Genomic DNA, 16,654 nt, shown 5'->3' on the forward strand with positions numbered 1-16,654 from the left:
GAGAAGGAAGAGGAAGTGGGGAGACTTCAGCTTGCATAGAAGGAACACTGAAGGGACACAGCGCTGGTGGAGAAGATCAGACTGACCCATCAACAAAGGGAAGAGACAACTTTAATGGCCTCACTGGGTGGTAAGGTCTGGTAATTTCCCACTGGGTCACAAGTGCAGTGTGGATTAGTGGTTCTTCTCACCCTCGGAGACCCTATGGGGCACTCCTGCTGGTACAAATGCACCTGGTCCATCAGTGAGAGACAGAAGATAAGGGAAAGGTGCCTTCCATACACTGTTGGTAAGGGAGGGTAGGGAAAAGGACACCTTCACTTTTTGGTAACCGGTATGGATTAAGACTGGAGACAGGGACCGGGGACTTAGCTCAGTGATGCCACGCCTGCCTTTCAAGCACAAGGTCCTGAGTTCAATCCCCAGTACCAAAAAAACCACCCAAAACCAAAGAAAAAACAAAAACACTGGAGAATCCCTGTCTCTTGTCCCAGTGGGGGTTCCTGTCCTACTTCCTTGCTCCATTATGTGTAGTGATTCAGCTGGGAACAGGCTCTCTCTCCTTGCTGGTTTGAAAAAGCAAGAGAGCATGGATGTTACAGCCTGGAGCAACTGAATTCCATCAGTGGCTGTGAGATGGGGATGTGACAGCTCCCCACCCTCAAAAAAAAAAAATTCTCTAGGGAATCTCTATCTTTGGGGGAAAATGTAACGCAGATGGCAGTCATGTAGTATTTTATAAAAGGTTTTTACACAGACCGTGATGCTCACTGGATTTATGCATCCATTACATAACCCCTGCCCCAGTTTCTTATAGTTTTCTGAAGATAAATCTGGATTGTTTGGTATCTTTGGATGAAACACGTTATAAAAAAATCTTAATTTTCCTAACAAGTATCCAAATGTTCTATCTTTACAAAAATAGTTTTAAGGACCAGTAAAGACTTTATGTGTGGGTTTTGCCTCTGCTTAAAACATGTGCAGAAACCACCCACCACCATCTGTGGACTCACTGATGTAAAAACAAAGCCGATTTCACACTGGCCCTCCACTGCAGGTGCTGGTTGTCATTTATACTACTGATGATCGCTGCCTTCCTCCTACAGGTGTTCTAGACAAGGTGCACAGCACGGACAGCCTCGAAAGACCTATCACAGATGATAAAGCTCCAGTAATGCACTTCCAGTTCAATTGTGTTAAAAATAGACTTCAGGATTCATTCTCAATTTTAAATATAGTCAAAACCTCAATTACTATATATATAAAGACTGTAAGGAAATATGCAAAAATTCAATGTGGTTAGCTCTGGAGAGTCATTTTTATATTCTCCTTTGTATTTTTTTATATTTTCTTAATTTTTCTAAATGAGCTCAGGCTACTTTTATAACCTAAAAAAAAAACTGTTTAAAAAAATAAAAATATTATCTTAGTTAATAAATACCATTTTTATTTTGAAAGTCAATCCATGTTTAGCAATATTAAACATAATAATAATATGGTTAATAAAACTGTGAAAATATACATCATTTCTACTTTCTAGGCCTAAACAAGAGGCAAGTTCAAGTCCTTTATGGTTTGCCAAAGACAAAAGACTTAATAAAGAGGCTTTACCATATCATGACTGATTTAAGATCCCAGCATTTTTCTTCAAGGTTGACCACTTGTTGCTATAGACCATCTTCTGCCCAACGTAAATAAGTTTAAACAAGCAGAAGATCTTTTGGATATTGCTTTGATTTTGTTATTTTAAGAAACTTAGAGCACAACTGCCTCGCAGCTATGGGGCCCTCAGATCTGCAGGTGCTTGTGCCTCTTGTATAAAGTGGCACAGGGTCTGGACAGGACCTGTGTACACGCACCCATATATTTCAAACCATCACCGCACTGCTTAAGTGTAGTGCAAGTGCTATGTGAACAGGTGTTATACTATATTACTCACAAAATAACAACATGAAGAAAAGTCTGTACACGCTTAGTACAGATGTGATTTTTTAAAAGTATTTTCAATCCATGGTTGAATCTGTGAATGTGGAACCCACTGACAGAACTGTCACATCAATCTGCAGTTTAAAACAGAAAGCAGCCACTTCCTTTTGCTACCTGAAATTCTTCTTGGAAAAATAGGTATAAATTATAAATAAACTAATACTTAAATTTATAGCAACAACTTAAAATGGGAAAAGAAATGGCTTATTTGTATATTTTAACACTGGATAGTTCAGAATTACGTATTTGAGAAAACAAAAACTAAAAATTTAGGAAACTATACAGTATATGTATCCCTTTAATAACATCAGCCTCAATTCCCAACAATATAAGAAAGATGGATTCTAAAACAAAGAACAGGAAACGATCAACCTACGTTTGATGCCAACCGTGGTTTCAATCCTAAGAATGAAAGGACTGTGTTGCTCTCCTTTGATTCAAAAAAACTGTCATAATCCTGGAAAAAAGAGGAGAAAATAAAACCAATAAACAAAAGCAAACAATTATCTTTATAGTAAGTGCTTTCAACAAATTTTTTAATGCAAGCAAATGATGAACCACTGCTTTGTCCAGGACACAGCTTCAGGCACCTACTGGATTTAATCTGCTAGAGCCTAAACATTTCCTGGAGTGTGATGATGAAGTAACAAGTTTATAACTCAAAACCTGTGACAGAATTGAGATATACAGTATTGACAACAGAAATGAACCAGGGACACACTTCTTTTTCCTCATGTGCTGAACACTTAAGTGTGTGAAATCACCCGGACCTAGGGTTTCACTCTAGGCTCCAACATGGAAGCCTGCTCCCAATTCCACACTGGTATTTTGCTGTGTAAACAAAACAAACCACTGGGTACACAGAAAGTCTCAAAGGTCTCAGTGTGTCAATGTGAGTGCTTCTACTCTACTTTTGAAGTTTTCTACATTCTTTGAGATTGTGTCTTCAGAGAGAATAAAAAGATCAAATAAAAACTAAAGGAAACTGTATTCTCTATAACATTTATCTTTGCTTCAGAATCATTTTTCTTTCCTACTGTCATAAAAGAAGGCACCAAGAAATTCTGGTCAGTATATTTATTTCTTTTCAAAAGTGTGCATATATCATACTACCTAGCTTCTAAGTTGATGTAAAGCAGTTTTAAAATTTGGTATCTGTATAACTGTATCTTATAACTGTAACTGTATCTTAACTGTAACTTAAGGATAACTATCTTAAGGATAACTGTATCCTAAGGATAAATGTTGTAAGCAGACAATGAAGAGTCATTTTTAGGCATTTTGAGTTAGGTGTCTTACAAATACAATTTATTTCATCTTCACCAAGTTGGAGCCTGGCTCTGAGAAAAGAGGTGTGTTGCTTAAGTTTGACAGCTGGGAAGCGAGAGAGCTGATGTGTGGGGCCATGTTTCTCTGGCCCTGGAAAGCCACCCTTTGTACTCTTTAGGCCCAGGGGACCCTGCAAGCTGCAGAGGTGAAGCCCTAATGAATCCACTGCTCAGCTGAGCCAAAAGGACTTCTGAAACAAGTCTAGAAATCGAAGTGAATCAATGACTCACAGAGATCTGTTTCTTGTAACATATGCCTCATTTGATTAAAACTCTAGATTATTGGGCTCTGTGGACAGACTCTTTTGTCCAAAATCTTTAGCAAATAAAGTCTCATGATTTTGAAGGCAGCTGTGTCTTAATTTAGTCAACTTATTAACCAGGTTTTTTGTTGGCTGCTGCTTCTGTTATTTAGGATTAGCCTTACCAAGGGGCCATTTTTTTTTATTAAATTCTTTTATTGGTACATTGTAGGTATACAACACAATTACATTTCTCATTGGGAACTGTACCTGTACATAATGTATCTGGGTTCTTATTTTTTCCCCATTCCTAGCCCTCCCTTCCTCCCCTCCACCCTTCCCTATTTACAAAGACTTTATTTCCATTTTTTCCATTTCTCATCATTTTTCCTTTCCCTTCTTTCCTTTCCCCTGCCCCTCTGGACCTTTTCTTCCTATTTTGCATTATCGATTATTCATTCTCATCATTGGTACATTTTAGGTCTACAATATAATGACATTCATCATTGGAAATTTGCACCTTTACATAGTCTCTCTTGGTTCTTATTTTTCACCCTTGCCCAGCCCTCCCTTCAACCCCTCCATTCTTCCCTATTTACAAAGATTTTTTCCTATTTTTCCATTTTCTCATATTAATCCCATTCCCTTCTATCCTTTCCCCTAGCCCTCCTACTTCCTTCCCCTTTGCCCCTTTTCTTCCTATTTCACATTACCTATTATACATTTAGTCCATATTTACACTTTCAGTTTCTCACACCAGAGAAACTACTCGGTTTTTATACATGTGTGTCCTATTTATTTCACTTAAGAGTATTGCCTCAATGTGCATCCACTTAGCTATAAATGTCTCTAATTTCTCATTTTTTATGGCTGAGTAGTACTCCATTTTATAACGAAAACACATTTTCTTTATCCAGTCTCCAGTTGATGGGCATTTGGGCTGTTTCCAAGTTTTGGCTATCACAAACTGTGCTGCTATGAACATGGGTGCACATATATTGCTGTGGTATGATTCTTTTAATTCTTTGGGGAAGATACCCAGCAGGGGAATAGCTAGGTCAAATGGGACTTCCAGTCCTAGTTCTTTGAGGTATCTCCATATTGATTTCCACAGTGGTTGCACCAGTCTACACTCCCACCAGCAGTGGAGCAGGGTTCCTTTTTCCCCACAGCCCCGAGGGGCCTTTTTTGACCAAACCAACATGTAGTCCCATGTCTGAGAAGAGTGGCTCAGCACTTTAGCCAAAGTCAGAAGGAGGAAGAGAGTTAACATATGAAAAGCTGGGACAGGGCCACCCAGGGCAGGGAATAGCAGTAGTGAAAAGCAAGTCAGCAGCACTGACTGGGATCTGTGTATGATAATCTTTGCAAGCCAAGAAAAAGATTCTGAATTTTATCTCAAGTACCAAAGGAAATCATGAAAAGGTTTTGAACAAGGGAGCAAAATGATCAAGAGTCCTTTAAGAAAATACCTAGAAAGCTGTGTGGTGGACAGCTCAAAAAAAGGCAGCAAGAAGGAAAGCAGAGTCAGGAACAGTCAGAAGAGAGCCGTGGTGATTCGGATCAGAGATGGATAGCCCGGAGCAGCAAAACGGCTGTGAGACCAAGTGACACAAACAGGTTGGAGACATATTTTAAAGGTAGAAGTGACACTTGGTTGTGGCTTATGTGCAGAGACGAGGTAGAAGTAAGATACAGAGTGTCTCTGAGAGGATGAAAGGAACTGGAGAAAAAGGAGATGTGAAGGAAAATTGGAGTTGAGTTGAACATGTCAGATTTAAGAAACTGTATGAGACATTCAGGTGCAGAAGATACCAATCAGGCAGTGGCTCCAGGATATTATGGATCTCAGAGAACTTATAAGACAATTTGTAAATTTTTGCAAGACAAAATATGATCCAACTTTATCACAAATAGCTCTAAGTTTGATGTATAATGTAGGCAAAATCTCATTATAACAAAAAAATGTTGTTATATTTTTTGTCACAAAGCTATTTCCAAAAATCTGAATAACATTTCACTGGTCTAGGTTCAAGAAATAATTCCGTTCAATACATTCTGACAAATGCTAAGTGCGCTAAGTGGAGGAAGAGGCTAAACTAGGGCTAGATGGATTCCATGCTTTAGACATCCACCATATAAAACAGTATCCTTGCTCTTCTCTATGCTGTACTCTGCCTCTACTCAGTCTCACACCTTCTAGCTCAGTTCTGCTTGCATAAACAACAAAATACATCTACTTTTAAACACAATGGGTCTAAGCCACAATTCGTGATCTTGCACTGCATACTGAAGACCTCTCAGAAAATCCCTCCCTTGATTTTATGAGTTCTGTAAGTCCTAAGCTAAGGCATCACTAGATTCCATTTTTCCTCAACTGTGATATTATCTAGCCCTTAAATCTCTCCATTGTTCTGTATCTATCCCCAAGATCCCAATCCAAGCTAGGGTTCTGAACAGGATCCCATTTATGAGCCCCTGCCTAATTTCAGCTACTCCTACTTGGTTCCACTCTCTGAGGAGAGATTGATTTTTAAAAACTGTACATCTGATCCTATCATTCTGTGCTTAAATCCTTTGCTTCAAGACTGCTCATTGCTCTTACAACATTTACTAAAATTCTTCATGTGGCATAAAAGGCCTTACCTATGTAGTCTAACTCTGCCTAATTCATCAGTTTTAGGGAGGAAATAAAGGTCTTATATTTCTATCTGCACTGACCACTGCCAGGTTCACAGATTCATTTCTGGGGAAACAGTAGGCCACATGCTTAGTCATCACCAACTGAGGGTGGAATGTCCAGCAGCCTATAATGTGAATTATATCACCTGGATAACCCACTTAACTTCCTCAGGCTTTCTTCCTCTCTACCTCAGATCCTACCAAAGTCCCTTGGAACTCTAGACTTTTAAGAATGGAATTAATATGAAAAAATGGGAACAAAGTCTTTGTAAATAGGGAGGGATGGAGGGGTTGAAGGGAGGGCAGGGGAAGGGGGAAAAAATAAGAACCAAGAGAGTATGTAAAGGTGCATATCTCCAATGATGAATGTCATTATATTGTACACCTAAAATGTACCAATAAAAAACTAAAATTAGAATGATTAAAAAAAAAAAAGAAATAACAGTAGCTTTGGTAGAGCTGCTCTTCAATGGACTGCACCCTTGTGTCCAACAGTAAAATCTTCTGATGTTAGCAGGAAATGCAGGAATAGAAACATTAATAATGTAAGAAATAAAAAATAAGAACTAATTCAATCTCTATAAATGTAGTATGAATTCTACTTCCAAAAGATTGTAGTGATAAAACAAAAGTGAGGCAAATTGCAATGAGACAAATTCTAAATTTCAGGTTTCAGTGTTTATATTTAAAATAATTCCTCAAATCTCAAAATTTGAAATAAGGTAAACTTGCAAGAGACCACTCTGTTGATTATGCCTAAAGCAGGCTATAAGCAGTCCAGATTGTAAAGAGTTAACCCCACAATGGACTTGTTTTAAAAAGTGAGTCTGACCAAAGCCTATGAGACTCATAGCTGCATTGCAGTGATGTGTGGATTAGAAATTATCCCCGTCCCCTGCCAACAGCCACAGCAGAGGCCAGAGAATGGTCCATGAAACTGTGGGGCTCTGATATGAGATAACACAACAGCCAAGGTCAGACTGACTCTTATTCAAATTCTGTTCCCAGGATTGAAACCTTCTTAACTGAAAAGACAAGCTAGCCATTAACCACAACCTATATCTGTTCCTAACACAAGAATGTTTTGTCTCTTCTTTTACAAACCTTGCTTGCATCAGCAACATATCTCTAGCAAACACACAAGCCTCCTCACCCCAACTTAACAATGATTGTGTCACCAATAAATACTGGCATTCTGGCTGTTTCAGGGTCTTTGCTTGCTCAGCTCTGACCATCCCAGTTCCCCGTTTCACTCTGAGTCTTTCTTCTCACCTTGTGTCATAGCACCAAGCAGGAGACTGGGATCCTCTGCAGGGGTCCCTGGTATAAACTCTCACATGGAAGTTTCAGATATATTAAATAATACCTATACAATATACATTGGTAGAGACAATACATGATATTGTTATGTTTTATATCTAGATGTCCCCCAAAGCCTCATGTGCTCATAGGTGGGGCTTTTGGGAGGTAACAGGATCATGGGTATGTGATACTGGATTAGATCACTGATGGGATTATAGCCGGATGTGATGTTGGGTAATGAAGTTTGTTGGAAGAGGTGGGTCACTGTGGGTGTGGCCTGGACATTCACATATATACATCTCTTTTATTCCCTTGATCCTGCCCTGCTGCCCTACCTTGGAGCCAGCTGACTAGGGACCGAAACCTCTACAAACTGTGAGCTGAAATAAACCTTTCCTCCTTTAACTTGTGGGTGTCATGTATTTTGCTGCAGCAATGAGAAAGTAACTAAGACAATTATCAACAAGCCATTTATCCACTGAACTAAAACTGTTCTTATAAGTTTGAGTCATCAACAAAAGTATTTAGTAATGTCAGATATTTAGCAATCTCAGAATGATAACATGTCTAATTTATAAAAAGAAAAATTTGTATTAAACTATTTTTGTCATAAGTTTTAAGCATTATTTTTATTTGATGAACTTTTAACCCAATACCATATCACTACACTTCTTAACCTGAATTCTCAAGGAGATCCACTTAAGAATTTAGACATGTTCATTTAAAGTAATTAACTCCTTAAATGGGAGTGAAAAATACAAACTTTGGTAATTAACTTTAAATGCAAAGTAATTTGCAGAAAATCATTTTTTAAAAATCCATGTTAGACTAGTACCTGGCACATAATAGATTACCCAATAAAATCTGCCTTATGAGAATGAATGAATTCTGTGTTAATTAATGACTGACATCATGTTTTAGGTGATATCATGCTAGTAGCATAGTTTTGAGCAAATCTTGTTGAATCCTAAGTATGTAAGCATTTAAACTATTTTCTCTGTCATATCTGGGCAAAGAGTAGATGACTGATATTTTAAAATCTACAACCTCTTAACAGTTAATATCAACTTTCAGAGTTAAATTGCATGATGTGAAACTATTGGTAACACAGTCTTAGGAATTTAAAAATCATTTCCTATTAAGATATGGTTTCTTATAGCCTTAGGGTATAATATTCTCCAATCAGAGAAAAATTTGCATCAAATTTGTCTCATATTTCAGGCTTATATTGTATATATATTTTAATATATCAGCACTCCTACTACAAAGATTAAAATATTACAGCTTAAAAACTCACATAAGATTTCTAAATAGGATTTTGAATTCCTTATATTCAAAGGCACTCTCCCAGAAATGTTTGTAAATGTATGTCTGCAGATCACACGTTGCAGGATAACTGACCTTCTGTAAGAACAGGATATAAAGATCAGTTCAAGTGGGCTTTGCAGGAGGATACAAAACACACACATCATACTCAAAGATTAAAGTACTCAGTTTCAGAAGCCATTACATTTTGACTTTAAGACAACAGATGAAAATGTCACTGTTTCTAATGCTAATTGTTTACAAAAACAAAAATCTCTTGACTAGATAAATAAAAGCATAACTTAGCATTTTTATTCACTATGGAAACTTTTATCTAGATGCGGCAATTTTAAAAAAGATAAAACAAGTTAAAGACCTGTAAAAGAACAAAAAAGTAAAAGTAAAAGTCTCCTATCACCTGTATTTCTGTTAGGGTTCAAGTGAAAACCAATGTTAGAGATATTTATAAGCTCAGGATAAAATCTACAACAGGTAGAGTTAACAATAGTCTCATTCTTCCACAAAGCTCACTTAAAGGCATTATCCACACATTCTGATTAGACTATTATGGGCTAAGCAAGCATTTGAGACAAAGATCTTAAAGTTCTTTGCCCTTTTAGTGTTCCCAAAGGTAACAGGAAGGTTCATAGCAGCCACTCTGAAAAGCGACATTGCTTCCCACAGCTGTGGCAATGACAACTAAGTGACAGACCCATATTATTTCTAGAAACCAAGGGCATAACCAAACAGAAGGCTGCAGGGAACAAAACAGGTTGCCAAAAAGGAAATGGTGACAGCAATCAGTCTAAATGAGTCAAAGTAAATCTGGTTCACTCAAAGGAAGAATTTTTTAAAAAACTGTTTTTGAGACTACCAGATTTGCTGCTGCTGTTGTTTAAACTGCGCAAAGAATCCTTCTGGTTAAATTTCTTCCAAGCCTGAGGGCAGCCTCTGAGCAGAATTCTTGATTTAATGGATAAGGACTGTTAATGCTATACTCTACTTTATGAAATCATGATGCAGAAAGAAAACAACAGTTGGCAGTTCCAGTCCTGGTAAGATACAATTATCTAAAACAGCTTCATGCAGCAATTGTGAAGTCAAACCGCAAAATATGCATAAGTCCAAAGCTGAGGGTTTCAAATTCATAATTCGTGTTTATTATTTCTAACCATCCTGGGTCAAGGTGGCAGTGCAAGCACATGGCATCTACCTCTTATCCAAGTGCTAGCTGAAAGTGGAGAGGAAAAATGTTTGTGCTAGACCTAGGAAAGGGAACCGGCAATAAAATTTTAAGAAATACATATGAGTATATACAGCAAATACAACTGGTCTGAGAGTGAAAACAGCAGGGGAAACTTCAGCCCCCAACAACAGAACACTCCTCCCAAAGAAGCCCCACAGAAACTGCAAGCCTTCGATGAGCAACAGTGAGTCGGAGAAGGCGTGGCAGGCAGCACCACAGTGCAGGCAGCAAGGGCAGGCCATGGTTCCCGGTGTGGCCAGAGCACTTGAAAAGTGCTCTCCAGAGACCGCTGTCACCTCCTGCTGCACGGCCTGCATTCTGGGCTCACCGTGGACTCCCCATCAGACACAGAGAGGGTGGAATGCACAGGAGGCTATCCTGAAGGCCACACGCGGGGCTTTGGTACCTTTGTAGGACTCCTTCATGAGGGGGTGCCAGCCTGCCTGTCCCGCCACTTGGCCTGTGAGTCTGGTTTAGCCCTCCTATCCAAGGGGAAACAGGCACATGCCAGTCTGAGGAGAAGTCAGGCCAGAGCCAAGAATAAGACAAAATGACAACCACAATCAATGAATGCTGATAACGTATAGAACCCAAGGAACATTAAAAACCCTTTCAACTAATATCCTTGGAGAGATTAAAGAAGATACTGCATTCAGAAAACAAGAGCAAGACATTAATTTTAAGTGATTACAAAACAACAAAAGGACTCCTGAAAATTAAATCTGATTGCTAAATTAAAATTTTTGTTAAAATTTTTAAAAAAACAGAATGACACAAGACTGAAAGGCAAACGAGTGATCTAGAAGATAAAATTCAAAAATCTCTCAGGATGTACAGTGTCAAGACAGACGGAAATTAGTAGTCAGGTTAAGAGCATTGACAGTTAGAACATAACAGTAAAACATCACCAAAATGAAATTAAAAATCCTGCAGGTAAAGAAGCAGCACAATGAATGGAAAAGAGAAAAAAAAAATAAAAGAATTAACAGAACTTCTCCAAAATGAAAAAAATGTTAATTTTCATATTGAAGTCTTACCAATTGCTGTCCCAGAACCAAAAAAACAATAAAATAAAACCCTAAAACCTTAGTCTAGAGAAAAAAAGTAAAATAACTCAGCTATAAGAATCTAATGCTTCCTGAAAGAACATAATTTTAAATCTAGAATTTTATATCTGATGAAATTATCCATTAAGAATGAAATTCAAATAAAGCCTTTTTTAAAAATTAGGAAGTTTACTGGGTGGGCATGGCATGTTAACAAAATATTTTTTCAGAAAGCAAATAAGAAATAATACAAAAGAAAAATGTCTCTTCTATCTTTGCCAGACAAGTGTGAGCCGTGTAAGTGAAATGGGTAAACTTCACTGAAAGATTCCTTGGATACTGACATTTCTGTCATTCTCCATTGAGCCACAGGGATTTAGGAAATTAGGATTAAATTCCCTCTCTTATGGCTGCTCACACTCCTAAGTAATTTTATAGTAGCAGTATTTATAGAATTATATCAACATAAATATATATAATACAAGACAGGTTTACAGTGTTTGTTATAGTTACAGAACCGTGTGACATAAACTTCAGCAATACTGTATATCTGTATATCAGCAATATTGTATATTTGTGCATCAACATGGGCAGAAATGAGAGAAGCTGTAAGAACACCAATTTCCTTTCATCTTTCAAAGAAGGAAGTACATACTGTCCAAATTTCAAAATCAAGGAATATACACACACATTAAATACAAAACTGAGCTGAAGTAATTTAGCCTAATGAAGAGGCTACATCTGGGGGAAACAGGGGAGGTCACATACAAAGAAGGGCAAAAGAAAATCAACTTCGCATTTGTCATCCTCCTATATCTGGGTTGTTGTCTCAACACTGACCTTAACATGGCCTTGAGATCTTATAACAGCTTTGCTCATTTTTCATTACCTTTAACTGCATAAGGCTCTCAATGAAAAAAGAATGTTATGGGAAAGAAAAGTACCAGCGTGGCTATTATTTCAGGTACACTGCTAAACATGTCATGGGGTGGCCCCAGACGGTCTGGATGACAGCTTTCAATATTCACAGCCAAGTCACCATTTTTATGAAAGTCACACCTCAGGGATTCATCACTGTAGAATACTGAGGCAAACATCTCAGCAAGGTGAAAATGAGAGATTAAACATTTATAGGCAGAAGAATAAAAACTGCAGTTCTACAGAAGAGATAAAGCTGTGAGGATATCTAATTGAACTGTTATGCTTTGGGGCACACAGCTGATCAGCACTCAGTGACAAGGAAGAATCCGTACAGTGGTTCCCACCACTTTGCTTTCCCCTGCCTGGAATCTGGGATGATGCTACATAAGGGTATTTACAGTAAGACATGTGATGGAGGAGATTCTCCTTGATTAGATAACTGACTTTTTGACAGAAGGACTTCAAATTCAGATAAAAGATTTCCCAAGAAAATTGTACAGGTGGGGTAAGTAAGCTTCTAATAGAGGTCATTTCCGATGCCAATGCAAAAGTTTAAAAGGGTTGCTAAACTTACTTTGACAAATCTGATAAAATGGGACACAGCAGGGTCTGGCCTTACAGTTCAACTGTACACAGCAGATACACAGCACCCGAACATGGGAGGACACAAGGGGACGACGACCCAGCTCCCTCCCTCAGCCCAACAACTCCAAGTCTGTGTGCACCTGTTCAGAGCCAATATCCCTGACACATGTTTTATGCTCCTAGTATAGTTTTAATGTGTGCCAGATACCAAGATAAGCAGGTCATAGAGCATGCTGAGGGTGACTGGGCACCAGGAGCTCATGGCAAACTGAGGGCAAAGACAGGGAAAGTTCTACGAGATAAACGTCACAATTAAACAGTAAAAAGGCACTGGAGATGGAGGTGGGGAGTAACAGCCAAAGTTAACTGGAGACTGTAAAAGCAAGCACATCTGACTTGAGTTGTGAGAGAGAAACATGGCAGAATCATTAGGTTCTGGAAACGAACTGGGTACATGAGATGAGGAAAATGGGTGTAGGGGTGTGTTATGGCTTATGGGCTTATGTCTGGATGTCCCCCCAAAGCCTGTGTTCAGAGGGGCTTTGGAAGGCAACTGGATGACAGGGGGATTATAGCTGACTTGCTATCTTAGAAGGTGGGGACTGGTCAGAAGCAGGTCACTGGGGGAGTGAGCTGATAGGGTGTATCTCAGTGGTGGTGACTTACGGCACACGTGCCGCAGCTGGCTGTTTGTTATCCCTGAAAGCTCTAAAAGGTTCGCCATCACTGCTACATCTCTTTTCTCAGTTCCTCCTTTCACTCTCTCTCTGCTTCCTGGTTGCCATGATGTGAGCGGCTTTTCCTCCACCATGACCCCTGTCATGCTGAAACCTGGTTTGAAGCTGGCTGACCCTGGACTGAAATGTGGGCCAAAATAAACCTCTCCTCCTTCAAGTTGTGGATGTCAGATATTGTCTCTGACAGGAGAGTGACTAAGATAAGGTGATTTCTTAGGCTCCACTTTACATATTGTGCAGGCGATGCAGCCATTAACCCTACAGAAGTAACAGCCACACCTTAGAGCATATACTAAAGGTGAAAAACTGGGACTTCAGCTTTCCTTTTATTTCTTATTAACTCTCAGTGGAGTTCTACAAATGCACAAGTATTACAGAAGGCTAAAACACAGGTCAAGGCTTCTTCCCCTAGCTGAGATCTACTTCCTTCTGAAGGATACTGGGGCAAAAGCTACTCCGGCTTTTCTCAAATGTGGCCACTGAAGAACTCCAAGAGGCAGAGAGAAATGGGAATGGACTATCGAGAGCAGAAGTAAACTATGGTATGGACTGTGAACCATGAATAGTGCTTAGTTATTTAAAGGGTTGGGAAACAAAATAGAAACAACTAAACAAAAATCAAAACAAAAAAGAATATGCCACAGAGAACTATGTGGCCCTCAAAGCCTATAATATTTACTGGACTGCCTAATTCCTGATCTAGAGGACTGCATGATATATTTTCAAGCAGTCCCTGCAAATATGAAATTTTTTGAATCTTAAAAAGTTCATGAAAAGGGACATGGGGTGAGGTGCTGAGCTTCTACCAACGGCTAGCAGAGGGGAACACATGTCCTTGTCTCCTTTCGTAGGAAAGAAGGACAGGGGAAGGGATGACCTGAAGACCTCCTGTTGGCCAGGTACCATTTCTGCTCCTCCTAACAATGAGTCTAACCCCCTCTAGCCCATTTCCAGGTTTTAAATAACCAAGGGAATATGGGCAACGACAGGCATAGTTAGTTAGCTCCAAATCACTATTTAAACAAAACTAGTCACTGGTTTACTGACTTCGGATTTGGTTAGCAACAAATCCAATGCTTAGAGACAAATTTAACATTTTTTTTTTTTTTGGTACCGGAAATCGAACTTGGGACCTTGTGCTTGAGAGACAGGCAACGGAACCACTGAGATAAATCCCCGGCCCCTTAAATTTAACATTTTATAAATACCAACTTTCTTTGGTTGTTTGAGACAGGGTCTTGCTATGTAGTTCAGAATGGCCTTGAAATCACTATGTAGCCAAGGTTGGCCTTGAACTTACAGTAATCCTTCTGCCTCAGCCTCCCAAGTGCTGGCCTCACAGAAATGATCAAAAAGTGATCTTTCTATAGAGAATCTGTCATTTGTCTCTCGGGTAAGCTGTCCTGTCTTCACTCTAAGACAGGAATTGATGTGCTAACTCTAACCACATTTCCTGCTCCCCTTCAACTCTCTCCATCTTCCCCTTCTGTCCGACCCTAAGTGTTGGCATCCTCAGACAACCCTGCACAATAAAAAAGACAAATAACTTGATTTAAAAAATGGAAAAGGACTCGAATAGCCGTTTTCCCAAAGATAATATACAAATGACTATTAAGCATATTAAAAAGATGTTCACCATCACTAATAATTAGATATGCAAATCAAAACTATAATGAGATATCACTTCACACCCATTGGGATGACTTCTATAAGAACAAAATAGAGCAGAAAATAACAAATGTTGGTAAGGATGTGTAGAAGCTCGAACTTTCGTGCATTGTTGGTAGATTATAAAGTAGTCTATTAGCTTGCATGTTGCTCCCAAAATTAAAATTGGAACTTCCATATGATACAGAAATCCCACCTCTAGGTATATGAAAAGAAATTGAAAGCAGTGTGTTGAAGAGATATTTGCACACCCATGTGCACAGCATCCCTATTCACAATGGGCAAGAGGTGGAAGCAACCCAAATGTCTGTTGATGGTTAAATGCAAAAACAAAATATAAAATACACAAGACAATAAAATATTATGCAGACTTAAAAGAAAATCTTATCACATGCTATGCCATGAATAAACCTTGAGAATATTATGCTAAATAAAATAAACCAGTCACAAAAATACAACTACTGTATGATTCCACTTACATAAAGTATCTAACGTAGTCAAATTCAAAGAAATAGAAGAATGATGGATACCTGGCACTTGGGGAGAGGGCAAAGGAGAATTGTTTAATTGATACAGTTTCAATTTCACAATATAAAAAGTTTCAGGCATCTGTTTCACAATAATGTGAATAAATTTAATACCAGTGATACGTACACTTAAAATGGTTAAAATGGTAAATTTTATGTGTTTTTCTGTCACAATGAACCTTGATAAAAAATAAGAAAAATACAACAATTAAAAAATAAGAAAATAAGAGAACCAAATCAACCGTTTGCCTAATAGAGAGGGCGAAAAGAAATAAAAGAGGAGTTGATATTTTACTTTTGTGTGGATGGATGCTGTATTTTCATCTCTAGAATATTCCACACAGACTAGTTATGCAGAGAGAGAATAAAAGCTTAAAACCTTGAACACGAGGAAGGCAAAAACAAGCTGGGGCAGTTTGGATCTATTTCAAGTAAATGAAAGGACCAGGCAAGTCAAGAGGAAGGGTTTATGGAGATACAGTGGCGAGCCAACCGAAGCCACAGTAAAGCTGAGAACCGGCTTAAAGAGCTTGAGCAACCTTGCTGCCTGGGTAGCCAAGAACATCCACGGGCTATGCCCCAGGATCACCTTGCTACACCTGGCTCTCTCACCCCAAGACATCACTGCCACAAAGGGCCTCCAACTGCACCTGCATTTCTGCATCATCCCCTCCGTGTCCAAATTCTGGGCCGGGAGGAACTGATGGTTCTGCCTGAGGCTTCCACTCGGCAGGAAATGCCTTGAAACAGACAGGAATCTGAAATGCTGAATGAGAGAGAGAAGGCAACTACCTGTCCACACTGATTGCCAAGTAGCTTAGCAGGGGCTTACGCCACATCTCGCATGCCTAGCTCATCTACCTTAAAGTAAAGTCTTAAATTTGTAGACAATCCAGGGCATAGAAGACTGTGCAGGCTCTCTGGATGCTGTCACCTGCAATGTGATAAGTTTCCACAGGTCACCTAACCAGCTGAGACCACCAGAAACAGTGGCTGGGACAGCAAGGTGCACAGGAACATGTGGACGAATGAGCCCAGTTAGTTGTCCTCTAACACCTTGTCAAGGTAGTTTTTCCTTG

General features: G+C 39.0%; 1 protein-coding gene across 2 annotated transcripts in view; it reads right to left on the reverse strand.

Annotated features, from left to right (window-relative positions):
* Positions 1-16,654, reverse strand: part of Sh3bgrl2 (SH3 domain binding glutamate rich protein like 2) — a 105,098-nt gene that overhangs the window by 50,382 nt on the left and 38,062 nt on the right. For both annotated transcript variants that reach the window (XM_087207742.1, XM_004863977.4), the window contains exon 3: positions 2,363-2,443. In XM_087207742.1, coding sequence (XP_087063868.1) covers positions 2,363-2,443 — 81 coding nt within the window. The remainder of the gene's footprint in view (positions 1-2,362; positions 2,444-16,654) is intronic.

The sequence above is a fragment of the Heterocephalus glaber genome, unplaced genomic scaffold, assembly GCF_053883595.1.
Source record: "Heterocephalus glaber isolate CG9 unplaced genomic scaffold, H.glaber_assembly_v1.0 deba00000818, whole genome shotgun sequence".
NCBI lineage: Eukaryota > Metazoa > Chordata > Mammalia > Rodentia > Bathyergidae > Heterocephalus > Heterocephalus glaber.